Source organism: Naumovozyma castellii, chromosome 2, assembly GCF_000237345.1.
Source record: "Naumovozyma castellii chromosome 2, complete genome".
NCBI lineage: Eukaryota > Fungi > Ascomycota > Saccharomycetes > Saccharomycetales > Saccharomycetaceae > Naumovozyma > Naumovozyma castellii.
In genome coordinates, this window is record NC_016492.1 from 931278 (window position 1) to 949791 (window position 18514).

The following is an 18514-nucleotide window of genomic DNA, read 5'->3' on the forward strand; positions in this document are numbered from 1 at the left end:
ATGGGATTAAAACCATTATTAGAAAATGTTACAGATCTAGATGTACGTATTTACGAATATAATTGACTGTTCATCTAAAGTGGCACAAATGCGAATTGTATATGTTTTAGGTTTGGAATAAGCAATGGGGAGGGGCATGACGGTCATAAGGCATAGTTAGTTATGTGGGAGGTTCGGTTCAATCACGGTAAGTGTTATAGAAATCTTGATGGAAGATCTTCCATTTTTCGATCCATTCAGTACCAGGAGCCAAGAAAGTGGTTCTTAAATGATAAGTACCAGGTTCTTGACCGAACCCAGACCCAGGAACAGTACAGATACCAGTGGCTTCCAACAAAGACTTACAATAGAATTCATCTGGAGACATTTCCAAATGTTGAGCCTTTTGGACAGCTTTGAAGGGTAGATCCAATCTTGGGAATAGATACATGGCCCCCTGTGGTTTCTGACATTCAATACCTTCCAAAGTGTTGAAATTCTTATAAAGTTGCATGGCTCTTGTATGAAGTTCGCTCTTAATATGTTTTCTTTCAGCTTGATCTTGTTCAAATGATTCATCACCCTTCTTTGGTGGGGAGACCATTAAATCTACCAAAGCTTGACCTGTGACGACAGGACATAAGGATATCGAAGCCAATTTCAAAATGACGCTTCTCACCTCATGTGTAAACCCAGTAAGTTCCATGTACCCACCTCTTTGACCACATTCACCTGAGACACCCTTTGAAGTGGAATGTAATGAAGCCAATTGAACCATGTCGTAAACACCAGGGTGTTTCTTTTGTAAGTTTCTTAAAACCTTCTTCATGGAATGAAATTTGACTTCATTGAAGACATTTTCTTGGTAAACTTCATCAGCAATGACGACAATACCATATTTAGCGGCGATTTCAAAGATGTGTTCAATGGATTTTTCAGAGAGGACAGCACCGGTAGGGTTACCAGGATTGATGACTACTAAAACGGATGGTCTTATCTTCTTATCCTTAGCGGCCAATACGACTTCTTCAATTTCCTTTGGATTTGTGGACCAGCCAGATTTCTCATCCAAATAGTATGGTAGGGCATGAGAATTATTCAAAGCTAAAGAAGCGGTATATAATGGGTATTGTGGGATTGGGATCAAGACACCTGTTTCTGGTCCCTTACACAAGATGGATAAAAGATACATTACAGCGGCGGATGCACCAGCGGTTAAGAATATATCTTCTGGGTATGCAGGTTCACCATTATCTCTTTTGGTAATGAAATTGGCGACAGTTTTCCTGATACCGTAGACACCTTGTGAAGCGGAATAAGCACCGACAGTACCACCAATTTCGTGTAATAGAGTCTTAGCACGTTCCAGAGCATCTTTTTTGAAGAGGCCGGAGGCGACCAGTTTTGATTCATCCTGTTTTAAGATTTCAGGATATTGTAATAAAGATAAAACTTGTCTATAAAAGCTTAAAGGTTTTTGATTAAGCTGTTGTGGGTTCCCGATGTTTGCATTCACGATGTGATCGAATGGTAAAGAAGATGGATCTTCTTGGAGTTGAATTTTCAATTCTTCAGCTCTCATGGGGATGGCACCTCTAACGGCGTATTTAGCCTTTAAGACGTTATCATTTAGTTCAGCTAAAGTTAACTGGTCAGCGGGTAAGAAATTATTATGATTTTTCTTGGTGGTTGGTTTAGGTTTTGTTTTCAGTTTTGTAGCGGCGGAAGATATCGTTCTCTTCGTTTCGAAATATGGATATTGTGGAGAGGTTGATGGTTCCATAAAATGTGGCATTTTGTTGTTGAATTTGTTGTTTGTTAAGTTGACTGAATAGGTACGAGTCAAAATTCTTAGTTGTCTTGAGGCAAACTTAGAAGAAGAGAGTAAGGGAGTTGAGTGCATCATAGTTCTAAGAGTAGGTAAATGGGACAAGTATATATAATAATGAAGCGAATACAGTAATAATTGAATGAAACCGAAACTGTAAGGTACGTAATGGTAATTCCGGGCTTAAAAGGTGAATTACGTATGGTAGGTTTAGAGTATGATTCTTGAATTTAAATACAAACCAATGACGTTGTTTTGTTCTTCTCGATTTGGTCACGCACAGAGAAACCTGTCTCGATTAGGAAATATTTCTTGGAGCGGAAAAAAACTTTTCAAAAGTTAGGTCATGAGGTTCAAGATGGGTCAAGAATCATTTGTTAACTGTAATGTGAGCAAATGGAGCACCAGGAATTGATTAAATAATGTTGAGCTTATATAGTTTTAGAGGGCAGCTTTAAAGTTGGCCAAGTTGACCATGTTTGCGAGAAAGTTGGTGAAGCACTGGAGCAATACTGAGTTATCAGTGCTGTTTGGAGGTGTTTGCTAGCGGTGGCAGAAGAAACCGCCGAAGAAAGCGTGACGGTGGTTAAAGAGCGCGCGCGATTCAAAAAGCGCCGTCGCAGTTTATTTGCCGCGCCGTTCGAACCTCGCGGGTCACGTAAGCTGTCGAACCGAACAATGGGAGGAACTTATTGGCTATTGTATTGGTGTACTCTGCCCCTGATTAGTTAAGCGAATTCTGGTCTCATTTTGGGTGTGCAAGGGTCTACTCTTTATAGGTCAGTCAATGACGCCAGGGGGGGAAGGGAAGGGAAGGGGTACCGTAAAACCCCGGGATTGGTGCGTTTCTGTCTTGGAGTAACTCTCGTAATAGCATGAATAACCAATGAGAAAATATCTTGGAATATTGTAGAATATTTAACTTCTTTGTATTTGCCCACAAACGCCTAGTAAACTTTGAAAAATGTGTAAAAAAATTATTTATAATTTGTTGACCTGAGGGAGGATCCAAGCATTGTCTCAAAATTAGAAAAACAAGACCAATCAAATAAATAAATAATAAAAAATATTAAATAGATCCTGCTTATTGACTATTCAAACCGTAGTAGTTTTACTATTTCTGCCAATGAAAACTAATTAATAGTATTTTACGATAGTCGATAGTCTTGGAAAAAAAAATTGTAGTAAATTCAAATGCCCCTCTCTCTAAAAGCCTAACTGAAAATACACCTAGCAGATCTCGGACTATTTCTTCATGAATGAATGTTCTTTACGTATTTCCTGACCGCGGCCTTCTTGCCATTTCATTTCGAAGAACCAAAAAAAAAATCATCGCTTCGATGAGTGTTAGACATTGACGAACAGGTAATAAAGATTAAGGGCAACGAAAAACAACAGAGACCCAAAATGACAGATCTTTACGCGGTCCTTGGAGTAGCATCCAATGCCACTGATTCAGATATCAAGAAGGCATATAGAAAATTAGCATTACAACATCATCCGGATAAAGTGGTGAATTCCAATTCTGATGATAGAGAAGCCAGTGAGATTAAATTCAAAGAGATTTCTGCTGCTTATGAAATATTGAGTGATGAAGATAAGAGGGCACATTATGATTTGTACGGATCCGAGGAGGAACAACAACGGCAACAACGACAATATGACCCATTTGAAAGTTTTTTCAATTTCGAACAGGATGAGGAACCATCACGACATTATGAGGATCCTAAGAGATCACCGGATGTGAAAATCCCCTTGAAGATGACTATCCAGGAGTTATATAATGGGAAGACTTTCAAGTTCAAGTTTAAGAGGAATGTTATTTGTGATAATTGTGAAGGGTTGGGTTGGAGACGTAGAAAGAATGGACAGGTTACTGTGCCACCAGAGGTGGAATGTAAGCTCTGTAAGGGACAAGGTTTTACGGAGAAAGTTCGAATGTTGGCACCTGGGTTTGCCACACGAGAGAAGAGGAAATGTAAACAATGTGATGGGAAGGGTAAACATTATGCCAAGGCCAATTCCGAAAAGAATAAATGTAAGAAATGTCATGGTGAGGGATTATTTGCGGAATCAAAAGTGTTAACAGTGTCTGTTCCAAGAGGGTTACGTGATGGGGATACCATTAAAGTTGTTAATGAAGCGGATCAAGAGTTAGGTAAACCGAAAACTGGTGATTTGATATTTAGTATTGAAGAGGATCAACGTTGCCCCAAAGACGTTCAACTGGAAAGGAAGGGTTCAAATTTTATGACGGAATTGAACATATCATTAGCAGAAGCACTTACAGGGTTCAAAGATAAATTTGTCACCAAGACATTTGATGGTAGAATACTGAACTTATCGATCCCACCGGGGAAAGTAATTAGACCAGGGAATATAATTAAGATTGAGCAGGAGGGTTGGCCATTGAATGGTGAAGCGACTAAATTTGGTGACTTATACATCTCTGTCAATATTGAATTCCCACCTGATAATTGGTTCACTGAGAAATCAGACTTAACGCAAATAAAGAACATCTTGCCCAGAAGCACGAGTGACAAGACGAAGCTTTCTGATGATCCATTAAATACGGAATTGTTATTGAAGTTTGAGGTCCTAGAGACTCTACCAGATACATTAAAGGAAGGTCAAGATCAAGGTGAGAATAATGCGGAATCCCATGGGGAATATCGAGGTGAAGGATCACCACAATGTGCTCAACAGTAATCCATGATAGAAAGAATCATATAGCATACTTATCATACCATGTAAATATACGATGTAATATATGTGATAAGCTAACAAACATTTGGCGCTACGGAGAGCGGTATTGAAAATTCGGGAAATACGATGTTGACAAAATCGTCAACACAGAACCTTAATCTTATCAGGTAAAAGGGTACTCGTAGCAACCGGGCATGGAGAAATCAGTCACAACGACTCTTCTGAGAAGTCTTCCTAACGTTCCATTACATAGGAAGACGCTAGATCTTCTAGAACGGAAGATTCAAACAGCGAACGACAAGTCCACAAGACATAGTTTCAAAGTACCATTATTACAATTACTGTGCAAGTATGAACGGTACAATATACAAGAAGATAAACGTGGGATAGAGAAAGTATTAGAATCCATTGCGTACAACACCTATTTCATTTGGAACAACCCTGTCCCTTCGCACTTACAGGTGTTCCAAAAAAACAATGAAATGTTACGACGTTATTGGCCGTGCGTGTACCATCGGGGGATGGACACCAAGAGGGATTCCATAATTGTGCAATGGGCCAAGAGTAATAATGGCGATGCGCTCTTAAAGGGGACCATGAATCACATACAGCCGGGTGCGAGTGCGGAAGAGCTTTTAATGTTTAAGAAAATATTTCAACACTACATATTTCTCACGTTGAATGCCCGGATTACTAGTAACGCGAAACGGTTGCAACCGCCCCTTGTAGGAGTGCCTATGAATTCGATGGGTGAGACGATTCCGCAGGTTCGAGTCAAGAATCTCTTCAGGAAGAAGGTGAGTTGGACGGCTAATGCGCTGTGTGCCTTGAATCCCGTGCTAAACGTAGAGAACCATGGCTTCTTGGACGAAATCATAAACGCTGACTATGAGAACACGTCGAGGTCTTTGCGAAGACTGTACCAGAGGGCATCGAAAAACGCACATGTGATTGCCGGGGAGTCACCAGAGAGCATCCAATTTGCCATTGCCAAAGACTTACATCGTATGTTGTAGTCACACTAAAGACTGGATGTCTTTTGGCAGCCAATGGGTAACCCTCACAGTTCCGTTTTGCACCGTATTATCGCTGCTAACGCCACGTGCGATTCGCGCAAACTGTGGAGTCGTCGCGCCACAGTCCTCGATTTTTCACTCCGACTGAAAAATTATCTGATAATACCCATGTCGATTACCAAATAGAACCATCCTCGAAGACAACGGGGCCCGCCACTGCAAGCCACTATATAACCACGAACATGACCCACTATTCCGCATCTCGTTTCAATATCTTGTCTATAAAATAACTTGTATTTTCTGCCTTTTCCTCAAGCACTCATCTCGTCCAAATATATATCTATCTATCTCCATCGTTCCTCTCGCAGAATATCAAGCTATCGCTTAGTTACTAGATTCAAGTCAAACTAATATTATTTAATATTAAACTTCGAAAGTTTTCAACACAACTTCATACGACTGAAGAAATTGTTCAACCATGTCCGGAACAAACGGTAACCCATTCAATACTCGTGAATCGGAAAACGATCTGTCTAATGATCAATATGAGATCCCCAACTATACCTCCAATATCCCAAGTTCAGGCAACTCAACGCAAAACTTGGACGATCTGGAATTAGAATACGATCAATATAAAGTCTCAGAGACTAATAATAACGACGATGTTATAAACAACAACAACAACAACAACAACAACAATAATAATATTCCAGAGTTAGAAACACAACAAAATTTAGATGTTCAATTCAGTAATACTACAAACAACAAAGAAAACCAATATCGTATTGTATCAACTGTAAACCCAGTAATCATCCCAAACTACGATGAAAAGACCGTCTCAATAAAGGATTACTACGATCATTCCATTCGTGAAAATGTAACCCTGGTGGGTGTCAGAGACTACTTCTTGTCTATTTTCCCCATCACACGTTGGTTACCCCATTATAACTTAACATGGTTTACCTCAGACTTAATCGCTGGTATCACAGTCGGCTGTGTCCTTGTGCCTCAATCAATGTCCTATGCGCAAATCGCAACTTTACCTGCTCAATATGGTCTATATTCCTCTTTCATCGGTGCCTTCTGTTACTCATTGTTCGCTACTTCAAAGGATGTTTGTATTGGTCCCGTTGCGGTCATGTCTTTAGAGACAGCTAAAGTGGTCACCAAAGTTCTTGCCAAGTATCCAGATAATGATCCAACCATTACCGCTCCTATTGTTGCCACTGCCCTATCCTTATTATGTGGTATCGTCACCGCAGGGGTGGGTGTGTTAAGATTGGGGTTCTTAGTGGAATTAATCTCTTTAAACGCAGTTACTGGGTTCATGACTGGTTCCGCTTTAAATATTTTGTGGGGGCAAGTGCCAGGTTTAATGGGGTACAATAGTAAGGTTAATACAAGAACCGCTAATTATAAGGTGATCATTGAAACTTTGAAACATTTACCTGATACCAAACTGGATGCTGTATTTGGTTTAATTCCATTGTTCCTCTTATATCTTTGGAAATGGTGGTGTGACAACATGGGTCCAAAATTAGTTGATAAATGGTTCCCAAAGAACAAAAATGAAAGAGCTAATTTTTACTTTAAGAAATTTTATTTCTATGCACAGGCTGCAAAGAATGCAATCATTATTATTGTATTCACCGCTATTTCATGGTCCATTACAAGGGGGAAAGCTAAGGCTGATAGACCAATTTCTATCTTAGGTACTGTGCCCAAGGGGTTAAAGGAAGTTGGTGTAATGAAATTACCAGATGGATTATTAAGTAAATTGGCACCTGAATTACCTGCCTCTGTTATCGTTTTACTATTGGAACATATCGCCATTGCTAAATCTTTTGGTAGAATTAATGATTATAAAGTGGTCCCAGATCAAGAATTAATTGCCATTGGTGTCACAAATTTAATTGGTACTTTCTTTAATGCATACCCTGCTACAGGTTCCTTCTCCAGATCTGCCTTGAAGGCTAAATGTAAAGTGAGAACACCATTATCTGGTATTTTTACCGGTGCATGTGTCCTATTGGCTCTTTACTGTTTAACTGGTGCATTCTTCTACATTCCAAAGGCTACTTTATCCGCCGTTATCATTCAAGCTGTCTCAGATTTAATTGCTTCTTACAAGATCACATGGAATTTCTGGAAGATGAATCCTCTAGACTGTTTATGTTTCCTAGTGACTGTCTTTATTACCGTCTTTTCATCCATTGAAAATGGTATTTACTTCGCTGTATGCTGGTCATGTGCGATCCTATTATTAAAAGTTTGCTTCCCAGCTGGTAAATTCTTAGGAAGAATTGAAGTCGCTGAAGTCATTGATGGATACGTTGACAATTCCATTGAATCCGCTACCACTGCTGAATATTCTTCTGCCTCATCTCCATCTTCCGATAATGAAACTGATACCAAGAAAATTCAAAAAACTTCATCAATCTCATTTGGTAAAGATGCTAAAGCTGTTGCCGTTTCCACTAGTCCAGTCGATTGTAATCCAAAGGTTAGATATTACACTAAATGGGTTCCATTTGATCATGCATACACAAGAGAATTAAATCCAAGTGTAAACATCCTCCCACCTCCACCGGGCGTTATTGTTTACAGGCTGACAGATAGTTTCACTTATATTAATTGTTCCAGACATTATGACGTTATCTTTGATGAAGTGAAGAGACAAACTAGACGTGGTCAATTGTTAAGACATAGAAAGAAAGCTGATCGTCCTTGGAATGATCCTGGTGAATGGGAAGCTCCTCAATTCTTAAAAAATCTGTTCCATAGGAAGAAGAAAAATAGTACTGATGAAGAATCCGCCGTGGACGTTTCCGATAATAGTAGTATTCGTGATAATAGACCATTATTGAAAATTGTTTGCTTAGACTTTTCTCAAGTTGCACAAATTGATGCCTCTGCCATTCAATCTCTCGTCGATTTGAGAAAATCTATTAATAGATATGCAGACAGACAAGTGGAATTCCATTTTGCAGGTATTGTATCTCCATGGGTCAAGAGAGGTTTAATTAACAGGGGGTTCGGGACAATTAATGATGAATTCAGTGATGCTTCCATCATTGCTGGTCACTCAAGTTATCATTTGACAAGAACTTTACCTGATTCTGACTTTGATCTAGAATCGAATTTTAGAGATACTTATTCTCGTTCTCAATATCATGTTTTTGCCGCTACGGGGACGAATTTACCTTTCTTCCATATTGATATTCCTGATTTTTCCAAATGGGATCTCTAAAGAACTAACAACTGTATATTAATATAGACTTACATAGACTACACTTAATTAATTTCAATAAGCATTTATTCATTCATTCAAGTCAAAAACTTCTTTATTATTAATAACATATTTCTGAACATATCCTTATATATGGTTTACATTATACGACGGGTATTATTAAAAACTTTGCTTCCCCCCAGTTTCATAAGACATAAAAGAAGATGAATAATGCACTCACCGTCAAGATAACTGCAAATATCATCAATGTAGTATTTTTCATTCGTTGCCACCACATTCGTTCTTTTATTCTAACGGCCTTCTTCTTAAAATTATGACTATTATCATTCAATTGTGACGTCTTATCCACAAGAAGTGAAATCCTCTCTTGTCTTTCCAGAAACTTATCTATGTTATTATTCATAATATTCACCACATCTTGAAGATCATTCTCCGTGGAGGCTCCCTCTGAATTCTCATTTTGTAAAGCAGTCAATTCATTATGGAATTCATCCAGTATTTGCCCCACATGTCCACTCAAAGCTGTATCTGTCCCATTACCACCGTCCTTCTTCAACTCGCTCAATAACCTTATGGGTAAAATCTTAGGGATGGTCACATCCGTAAAGCAGACAAGTAGTTCCTCCTCACCAGCTTCTTCAGATGTCGTATAATAACAATCATACCCATCTATCAGATTCATAGACACTTTAGTCACTTTATTTCCCTGCAATGGGACCACTTTAGGTACCACAATATCTTTAATCAATCGATGAAATACATCGGGCGTATTGACGTTGCAATCGTGATTACTGATGGACCCGTATGAGTCCCCCTTTGAAGAGGTATCCTCAAAGCAACTCGATACTGTCTCCCCTTGCTTTAATACTTCCACATACGATACTGGTTAAATATATAGGGGATGCGTGTGATGGAATTTGTTAGTGAAACAAGAACAACAACGGGATAGCAATTATTGCCTACTAATTAGAAGCAAACCACAACATACCATAGAATCTTTTCATAGTTACAACTCGTTTGAACTGTCGGTTGTTTGTGAAGTAGTTCTATGAGATGACAAGCCTGTATTACATACACCCTGTAATACGTAATTTTGGTTATTTATGGTAGCTGTCAAAAGATCACGCCACGGGTAACGCCATATTGGCAAGATCAATAAAGCGACGGTAATAAACAAACTAAATTCAACACTAAGTAATAAATAATGCGTGTTTCTTTAATATATCTTTTATATAGGTCGTCGTATACTCTATATGGAATGTCTATAATTGGTTAATCAGTCATCATCCTACCAATGAATCTGTCGTCGCACCAACCTTTCACCACATACTGGATCTCCTGCGCAGGACTCTTCAAAACAGATTTACGACTCGTATATCTCTTATCCAGGGTCAACTTACCACAGGGTTTCAACATACATTTGGTTGTGGTTGTTGAATTTCCTCTGTTTTCATTAAGCCAAGGTTTCAAATCAGAATATAGTCTTACAAGAGAAGTTCTTCTCTCTTGTCCACCCTTACCACCTTCTACATTGCTATGAGACTCATCAGTGTCCACAGCGGTAACATTGTCAATCGCATCATTATCATCATGAGAAGAAGTAGCAATGAAGTTCAAATTCCAGGGCGAAGAATCTCCATAAGTATCTTGCCTAACTTCACAAAGCATTTCAGACCATAGTTTCTTCTTAGTTATTAGAGCCAGTTTCACATCATGCGATGATATTTCATCTGCCCCTTCATTATTGGCACTTATATCAAGAGAACGAATATCGTCATATGACAATTGTCCCAGGGCCCTCTCATCAATATTTATTTCTGGCAATATTTTCTTCAAACGACAGGATTTTTCAATCGAATAAAGACGTAAGAAGTTCGGATTTAAGTTTTGCTGTCTTGTTCTTCTTAAAGGTACCGAGGGACAATCATTTACGTCAATCTCGTCCACACAAGGCTCTATTTCTAACTTATACGACGATGATAAGGGAGCCCATGGCTTTAATTCAATCTGCGTATGGTCGTATACTATAGCTTCCTTTGATGCGATAGACGGTATCGTTGTTCGCTGATTAGAGGGAAGATCTTTTAGGATTTGAGGTTTTTGGATAGGCTCTCCAAGAACGTCAGTTTCTAACGTATATCTATTCGCCTTGGGTCTTTCATAAATTGGTTTATAAAGCTGTATCAGGTTCTCTGGCACCCACTCATTATCATGAAGATCAAGGTCTTGAAAATTTAAGAGTTTTATTCTTGGTATTATGATTTTATCAATATCTTTGGTATCTCCATTTGCATTATTCTCTACATCTAGAGAGAGGGAATGAATATTATTATCTGTTTCGTTGATTTCACTATCGGTATTATTATGGAATGCAGTGGAATCATGGACAAAAGAAATTCTTTCTAATTGATCACCTTCTCGTATTCGCCGGTCTTCCGTTGCGTCACCTATATCTTCCGTTGGCACCTCACAAGTATCACCCTTATACTTCTTAATCTGTGAAAGTACTGAATTCATAGAGGGCGTAATCGAACGAGATGCTGGCACAGTATCAAGATCTATTACCCCGGATTTACTCACAGTATCCATTCCCTGTGGTCTTTTCCTTCCTCTGGGGTTAGCCTTCAAAATATTATGAAGTTCATTCATAGTACGTGGCAACAAAGTAGCAATATGAGCCTCATTGCAATCATTTGTAAAGAATTTCTGGGGTTGGTGTTCCCCTGGGGGTTTTGCTAGTGACGTTCGTATACTGGAGTTCAGTTTGTTGTATCCCGTTACTGGGTTCATGAGTAGTCCCATCGTCGGCTCAGTGCTGTTGCGTCTCGAGATTAGGTCTAATAACGTCGAGTTTTGCTTTATTAGTGGCGGTAAGGTGACATTTGTTTTTGCAAATCAATTATTGCTCTTCTCATTCGTAAAATGTCGTTTTGTTGAAAAATCGCCGTGTGACATAAAAAACGGATCTTGGCATCAACTTATACAATAACAATAGATTGAATTATATACGTCTATATAAGATTATGGGTGGGTACTTTGGTTCTCCTTGTGGTGGGGTAGATTACTTACGCCATTTGATACCAGCTGGGAGGGAACAGTCGACGGCTTCGTATCCATTATCTTTGGTGAAGCCAGGGACACTGTATTACTACTCTCCAAGCCAGGTGAATGGTTAATCGGCAGTACCTGCGTAGTAGGGACTGGAATGCCTGCATTTCCAAAAGATGTAGGGGTCACTCCCAGTGTTTGTGATATAACTGGTGGGTTGTATATTGATGTTAGTGGAGTTGCTCCATTGTCAAGTGGACGATTGGGAATTTGTCCATTAGGAGGGTATGCCAAATTTGGTGCTTGAGGATTGGACACAAAACCAACATTTGCCTGTGGAAAAGTTGGCACACTATTTATCTTACTTTCTTCTTGTAGTCGTAGTTCCTCCAATCTCTTCTTCTCTTCTTTGGCTCTCTTTCTTCGTTCACGATCATCGTGCTGCTTCTTCTGTTTCGCCCTGATAATCCTCAATTCTGGAATAAATACATCTCTCAATTCTTTCTCCATCTTTTGCAAGCACCAACCACATATAAATGGAACACACTCTCCAAATGGCTTCCTTTTATCAGTAGGCCTCCATTCCGATTTTTCTTCATGGAAATCCTCCTCCTCAACCCTTTGACGAGTTGACCTTCTATTACTATGGGTTGTGTAAACGTGGACTTGACCTAGTAATACTACACCAAAATCACGCTGGGATAATCCATGTATGGGCGCTAATGGCATTAGTTTATCCTTCTTATTATTATTAACAGGCGGTTGCTTGGCTAAAGTGAGTAAGTCTAGTACTGTTTCTGCCTGACAATCCCAATGTTGCCATCTTAGGCACATATCACAACAGACTAACGGCTTATTAATCAAATTCACATCTCCAGGTTCTTGGTCACCTGGTATTACCACTGGAGTGCCTTGTTCGGGGTCACAATTACACTGATATAACCAATCTTTATTATCTGGTTGAGTGAAATCTGACTCAATACCATAAGCTGCAATTTCCTTTAGGTCATGTTCGGTCACACAATACTCTTCTGGTAATTCGAGTATGCCATTTTCCCCAGGAATATAATTTGCAGCATTAACGTTTGCATTCTTTATCAAAATTTCTTTGAAATGTGGACCATTTTCGAGCACATTCAAATCGATGGGGCTTAAGACATCATCAGTGCTGGCAGCAGCTGGTGTATCCTCAAATGGAGTGGATGTGTTCGACTTGGAATCTAAATTCCTTCTCCTTATTTTCTCAGTTTTAAAATCTTGCTCAAACAACTGCCATAATTTGTTCCAGATGACAGACTTCAATCTTTTCTCCTGTTTAACGATAGATCTATGCCTGCTCTTCTCAAAATGGCTTCTTTCATCTAATTTACTATACCATTTATCTTCGACCTCCTTTTTCTTGGTTTCTTCTTCTTTCGCCACCAATCTTGATGACCTTTTCCTCCTTGTAATCAATTCTGCCATGGATTTCTCCTTTTCTATTTGCATCAACAATCTAGATGAATAGATTTGGTGATCCACATAAATCGGTATAGAATCAACAATGAATTGTTCTAAATCAGAATTATCATCTTTAGACTGTTTAACCTTATCCCAATATTCTAGAAATGTTTCCCAATTATAAGTTAAAACATTATATTGGATTTCAATAGAATTCAAATATGACCCAATCTCATTAGAATAATCCAAATGAATCAATTCAAAAGATTCAGGAGTTTCCACTTTTATAGTACAATTCTGTAACTTAATTGGGATGGTAAGACCAACCTCTGGTTTTGTGATTATCTTTTTTTCAACAAGAACACCATTATTAGGCAGCGCCAAAATAGTTGTCATTTCATCAATTTGACATTCGGGAAATTGGAAAAGATGCATGTTATTGCTTAAATAATTCTTAAACACCATGTTCTTGTTCTCAATAATCTTTACCATGTAGTAATAAAATTCAAATTGATCGGTTAAGGACAAAGTTTCGAACTTCTTCAAGTTGATCTCTTTATCTTTGTAAATAGAGTTCTCGAAGTGCGAATTTATCACAGTATCCCAATCTTTCAATTGTGTGCCTTTATTATTTGCCAATTGTTGTAGTAGTCGCAATTTGAAATCCAAGTATGTCAGTATCCCATCAGTGTTTTCGTCGTCCTCTTCTTCATTACTTATAGCCTTACCATAATCCACATTGTCGTTCTGGGAGTATGCCATAAGATTTTTCAGAAATAAGAATTCATCAAACTTGATTCCCTTCCACATAAATTTACGAGTGGTGCTCGTGTTAGTGTCATCCTCACCAGAATGATTTGTTAGCGTATTATACGATTCGCAGACGTTGTACAACCAGGCAATAACATATTGGTAATACCAGGAGTGGAACAAACCGCCACTGGCATCAATAAACTCCTGATTCAATGCAAAATGAGGATTTTGTACTTTGTACCATTGAGTTATGGTGTCCTCGTCGACATACTCTTGCCATTCTGGAGCGTCTTCCGGTATGGAAGACGCTATGGGTTCCGCTGAGGCTGTATTCCTTAAAGAGCCTCTTGTTCTCTTCATTATTGTCAAGGAAGTTCCAAATCTGTTAGAGGAAAACTAGCTGCTTGATCTATACACTTTTCCACCTCTCAATGGAACAATATATCTTAGATCAGAATGGAATATATATCTTCAATTTCCAATTGAATGTTTATTTCAGGTCCCGTGTGACGCGACGAAGAAAACCAAATTTAATGAAAGAATGATGAAGTGGGCAAATAACCACCAGACGAGAACAATCATTGATCCATTAATCCATCAAATCGACTAGTATACTCTGTGCAGGCTCATACTCGAAACTCTGATAACGCTTATTGTGTCTTTGTTGAGTGAACACCCAGATAGAGCGCTCAATTACCCCTTTCTCCCCTCTCAGAAGACTATAGCCACTGAGTCACTAGAGTAGTATAGTTCCACGATTAAAAATACAGAATAAGTAAGAGGCTGCTATCAAGAAAGGTTCAGATATTACATCCTCGAGTTTTAACCATGCAGAGCACGAACACAGAAGACGGCGACTATCATGTCAATACCCAATTTAGAATAGGAGGTACCAACTCCATCCCACAAGAACCAAGAAATATTGCCAGTACTCAACCAAGTACTGTGGCACCTGCCACATTAAGGATGATGGGAAAGCAAAACAATTATGCTAATAATCACGAACATGGAGTTCCTCAATCAACTCAATACCCACAGTATGCACCAAACCGCCAAAGGCCTTTGATGCCTCCAGTGAACTTATCACATCCTATGCCTAACCCAAACCTCGACACAAATCAAGCTATTAATGCCCCTCCACAATTATCTCCAGTTGAAACCAAAAAGGCACCAGATTTTCCAGAACAACAATCCCAATTTAATTCGAATGCGACAACCCCATCACGGCACCCTACCACAGGTAATGCTAACAATAATGCAACTTCGAATCAAAATGAACCAAAACAATTCCATAGAAAATCGCTGGGTGACTGGGATTTCTTAGAAACGGTCGGAGCAGGTTCTATGGGTAAAGTGAAACTAGCCAGACATCACCAAACTAAAGAAATCTGTGCTATAAAGATAGTCAATAGAGCTATGAAGGCATTCTTACATAAGGAGCAATCGATGCCTCCTCCTAGGACGGAGCAAGAGGTCTTAGAAAGGCAGAAGAAATTGGAAAAGGAAATTTCTAGGGATAAAAGAACTATTAGAGAGGCATCTTTGGGGCAAGTATTGTATCATCCACATATTTGTAGATTGTTTGAAATGTGTACCATGTCAAACCATTTCTATATGCTATTTGAATATGTTTCTGGGGGACAATTATTGGATTATATCATTCAACATGGTTCTTTAAGAGAACATCATGCAAGGAAATTTGCTAGAGGCATTGCAAGTGCCTTAGAATATATTCACGCCAATAATATTGTCCATAGAGATTTGAAAATTGAGAATATTATGATATCTACATCTGGTGAAATTAAAATCATTGATTTTGGTCTCTCAAATGTTTTTGATAGAAAAAAACAATTGCATACATTTTGTGGATCTTTATATTTTGCCGCACCAGAGCTATTGAAGGCACATCCATACACTGGACCCGAAGTAGACGTCTGGTCATTCGGGGTTGTATTGTATGTTCTAGTCTGTGGGAAAGTCCCATTCGATGACGAAAATTCAAGTGTATTACATGAAAAGATTAAACAAGGTAAAGTTGATTATCCAAACCATTTGTCTATAGAGGTTATTTCTTTACTTTCCAAAATGCTAGTGGTAGATCCACTAAGAAGAGCATCATTAAAACAAGTTGTGGAACATCCCTGGATGACGAGAGGTTATGATTACCCCCCACCTTCGTATGTCCCACGACGTATCCCAATGACACCGGAAATAATTGATAATAATGTTATAAGAGAAATGTTTCGTTTAGAGTTTATCGATGGTGTAGAAGAATGCAGAAGATCGCTGATAAAGATTATAACGGAAGAGTCATATCTCGATTTGTCAAGGAAGTTTTGGCAATTAATGGAACGAACTAACGCACAAAATATAAGTTCGACTAGTGCTAACGGATCGACTTATTATAAACAACCTTTCGAAGATCCAACACAGGCGTATCATCCATTACTATCAATATATTACTTGGTTACGGAAATGCTGGCTCGTAAAGCTGCAAAACTACAAAGAAAGGAGGCAGCTCAACAGCTACAATTGCTTAAGCAAAAAACTACGGCAGAGCAAAACACTGATTCTAATTTATCCAATACTCAAGATCAACAAATATTGAAGAGTCCTATCCCATCAATTCAAATTAACAGGCATGAACCTGATGTTATAAATAATGGTCCAAGTGGTGGAAGAAGACCGTTGAAAATTATAGTTCCTCCAAAATTAACTATGCCAGAACAAGCTCATACATCTCCAACCTCAAGAAAAAGTTCCGATACTCATAATATATCGGATGTTGTGCTTAACACACCTCAGCCTCAATCAATTGAATATCAACAAAGGAATGTATCACCAACCGCACAGGAACATCAGGATAAGAACAAATCTTTCGGAGGCATCTTTAGAAAATTGTCTCAACGTCGTCCTCAACAAAATGATTCATATAACAAACAAAGAGTTCCAGCTGATATGGTTCAACACGCTCCGCAAGTACAAACTGAGAACATGAATTTACAAAGGGTACCAAAAACTCACGCACGTACTGTTTCTGAATATGTACCGTCTATGACCAAACCACCGATCAGTTACAATTCTAATCAAACCAATACGGGCAATAATGTAAGGAATTATCTACATCCAAATTACCGTGATGAGACAATACGATCTCCTATGAGATCCGTTTCGCAAAAACAAAAGAATGAATTACCTGCGCTACCATCAAATGCAGAGAAACTGGTTCAGCAACAACTTGAAAAGCAATTAGATTCGAACATGGTAAAACTAAATGTCAAAGATGATAAGACAAATACACCCGAGAATACTAAGAGTGAACAACAGCCCAACGATAATTCTGAGGATAACACTGATATTGATGAAAATAACCCTCTTCCTCCATTAAACGTTATTAAGGGACGTAAATATCATCCAAGCGCAAGAGCAAAATCGGTGGGTCATGCACGCCGGGAATCTTTGAAATACATGAGACCTCCTGTTCCTCAACAATCGTACGCACAAGAAGTTGATGGCAATGGTTTCCTTGAATACAGTGATGATAATAAATCTGACAGCGCTGGGCCTTCTCATCAGACCTCAGAGAATAAAGACAGCAATGCAAATACAACTCACGTCACAGATGTTGAAAATACCCTGCCCACGCCAGATAAGGAGAGTGTGGAGAAGATTGCAGAAGGGGAATTAACAGATGACCAAATTTTAGATCAAGCTTCAAAGGCTCCAGCAGGATCCATGCCATCTATCGATTATCCACGTTCTTTATTCCTCAAGGGGTTTTTCTCAGTTCAAACAACATCATCCAAACCTTTACCTATTGTGAGATATAAAATCATTTCCGTTTTGAAAAAATTAAATATCGACTTTAAAGAGGTCAAAGGTGGTTTCATTTGTGTGCAAAAGAACCCAATTCATATTCTACCCGAACCTTCTGATGAAAATCAACCTAGGAGAGAATTCTTAGCTCCACCTCAGGCAGACGTTTTATCTATGTTATCTACTCCTGAAACGGATATAGCTTCATATGGAAGGAGAAGCTCATCAAGACAAAGCTCCTTAAGACGTCAAGGCTCATACAAATTTGGCCAGCCAGGGATACCAATGACTCCCTCAGCAACGAACCAGCATGAAAGAAACATATCTATTATCGCGTCACCAATTCAGATTCCGGACAACAATATATCTGAAGAACTATCAACGGCATCCTTAGAACATATTCAACCTGATGATATCTTAACTACATCAAGAATTCAAGATATGAATAAAATTGAATCGGATGGCGCTTCTAGTTCAAATGGAAATGGTGCTATTGGAATGTCCAGAACACCTCTCAAATTTGAAATCCATATTGTTAAGGTTAGAATAGTAGGGTTGGCTGGTGTCCATTTCAAGAAGGTGTCCGGAAATACATGGCTTTACAAAGAGTTGGCCTCGCATATTTTAAAGGATTTAAATCTTTAATCTTCTTATTTATGATCTATATATTTTGATCCA

At 38.7% G+C, this 18514-nt stretch overlaps 8 protein-coding genes across 8 annotated transcripts; 4 read left to right on the forward strand and 4 right to left on the reverse strand.

Annotated features, from left to right (window-relative positions):
• Positions 1–178: 178 nt before the first annotated feature.
• On the reverse strand, positions 179–1885 carry ALT1 (alanine transaminase ALT1; the record flags this gene model as incomplete). Its single annotated transcript, XM_003674910.1, has 1 exon — positions 179–1885. One exon carries the CDS (start codon positions 1883–1885, stop codon positions 179–181), a length of 1707 nt encoding a protein of 568 aa, XP_003674958.1.
• A 1329-nt stretch (positions 1886–3214) lies between these two features.
• Positions 3215–4516, forward strand: XDJ1 (Xdj1p; the record flags this gene model as incomplete). Its single annotated transcript, XM_003674911.1, has 1 exon — positions 3215–4516. The coding sequence occupies one exon, from the start codon at positions 3215–3217 to the stop codon at positions 4514–4516; it is 1302 nt and encodes a 433-aa protein (XP_003674959.1).
• A 191-nt stretch (positions 4517–4707) lies between these two features.
• On the forward strand, positions 4708–5529 carry GEP5 (Gep5p; the record flags this gene model as incomplete). Its single annotated transcript, XM_003674912.1, has 1 exon — positions 4708–5529. One exon carries the CDS (start codon positions 4708–4710, stop codon positions 5527–5529), a length of 822 nt encoding a protein of 273 aa, XP_003674960.1.
• Positions 5530–6007: 478 nt separating this feature from the next.
• SUL2 (sulfate permease) lies at positions 6008–8779 on the forward strand (the record flags this gene model as incomplete). The annotated part of the gene is made up of 1 exon (XM_003674913.1): positions 6008–8779. One exon carries the CDS (start codon positions 6008–6010, stop codon positions 8777–8779), a length of 2772 nt encoding a protein of 923 aa, XP_003674961.1.
• Positions 8780–8963: 184 nt separating this feature from the next.
• NYV1 (Nyv1p) lies at positions 8964–9783 on the reverse strand (the record flags this gene model as incomplete). Its single annotated transcript, XM_003674914.1, has 2 exons — positions 8964–9661; positions 9768–9783. The coding sequence occupies 2 exons, from the start codon at positions 9781–9783 to the stop codon at positions 8964–8966; spliced, it is 714 nt and encodes a 237-aa protein (XP_003674962.1).
• A 268-nt stretch (positions 9784–10051) lies between these two features.
• Positions 10052–11581, reverse strand: GIS3 (Gis3p; the record flags this gene model as incomplete). Its single annotated transcript, XM_003674915.1, has 1 exon — positions 10052–11581. One exon carries the CDS (start codon positions 11579–11581, stop codon positions 10052–10054), a length of 1530 nt encoding a protein of 509 aa, XP_003674963.1.
• Positions 11582–11800: 219 nt separating this feature from the next.
• Positions 11801–14380, reverse strand: IOC2 (Ioc2p; the record flags this gene model as incomplete). The annotated part of the gene is made up of 1 exon (XM_003674916.1): positions 11801–14380. One exon carries the CDS (start codon positions 14378–14380, stop codon positions 11801–11803), a length of 2580 nt encoding a protein of 859 aa, XP_003674964.1.
• A 468-nt stretch (positions 14381–14848) lies between these two features.
• On the forward strand, positions 14849–18481 carry KIN2 (serine/threonine protein kinase KIN2; the record flags this gene model as incomplete). Its single annotated transcript, XM_003674917.1, has 1 exon — positions 14849–18481. One exon carries the CDS (start codon positions 14849–14851, stop codon positions 18479–18481), a length of 3633 nt encoding a protein of 1210 aa, XP_003674965.1.
• Positions 18482–18514: the final 33 nt, after the last annotated feature.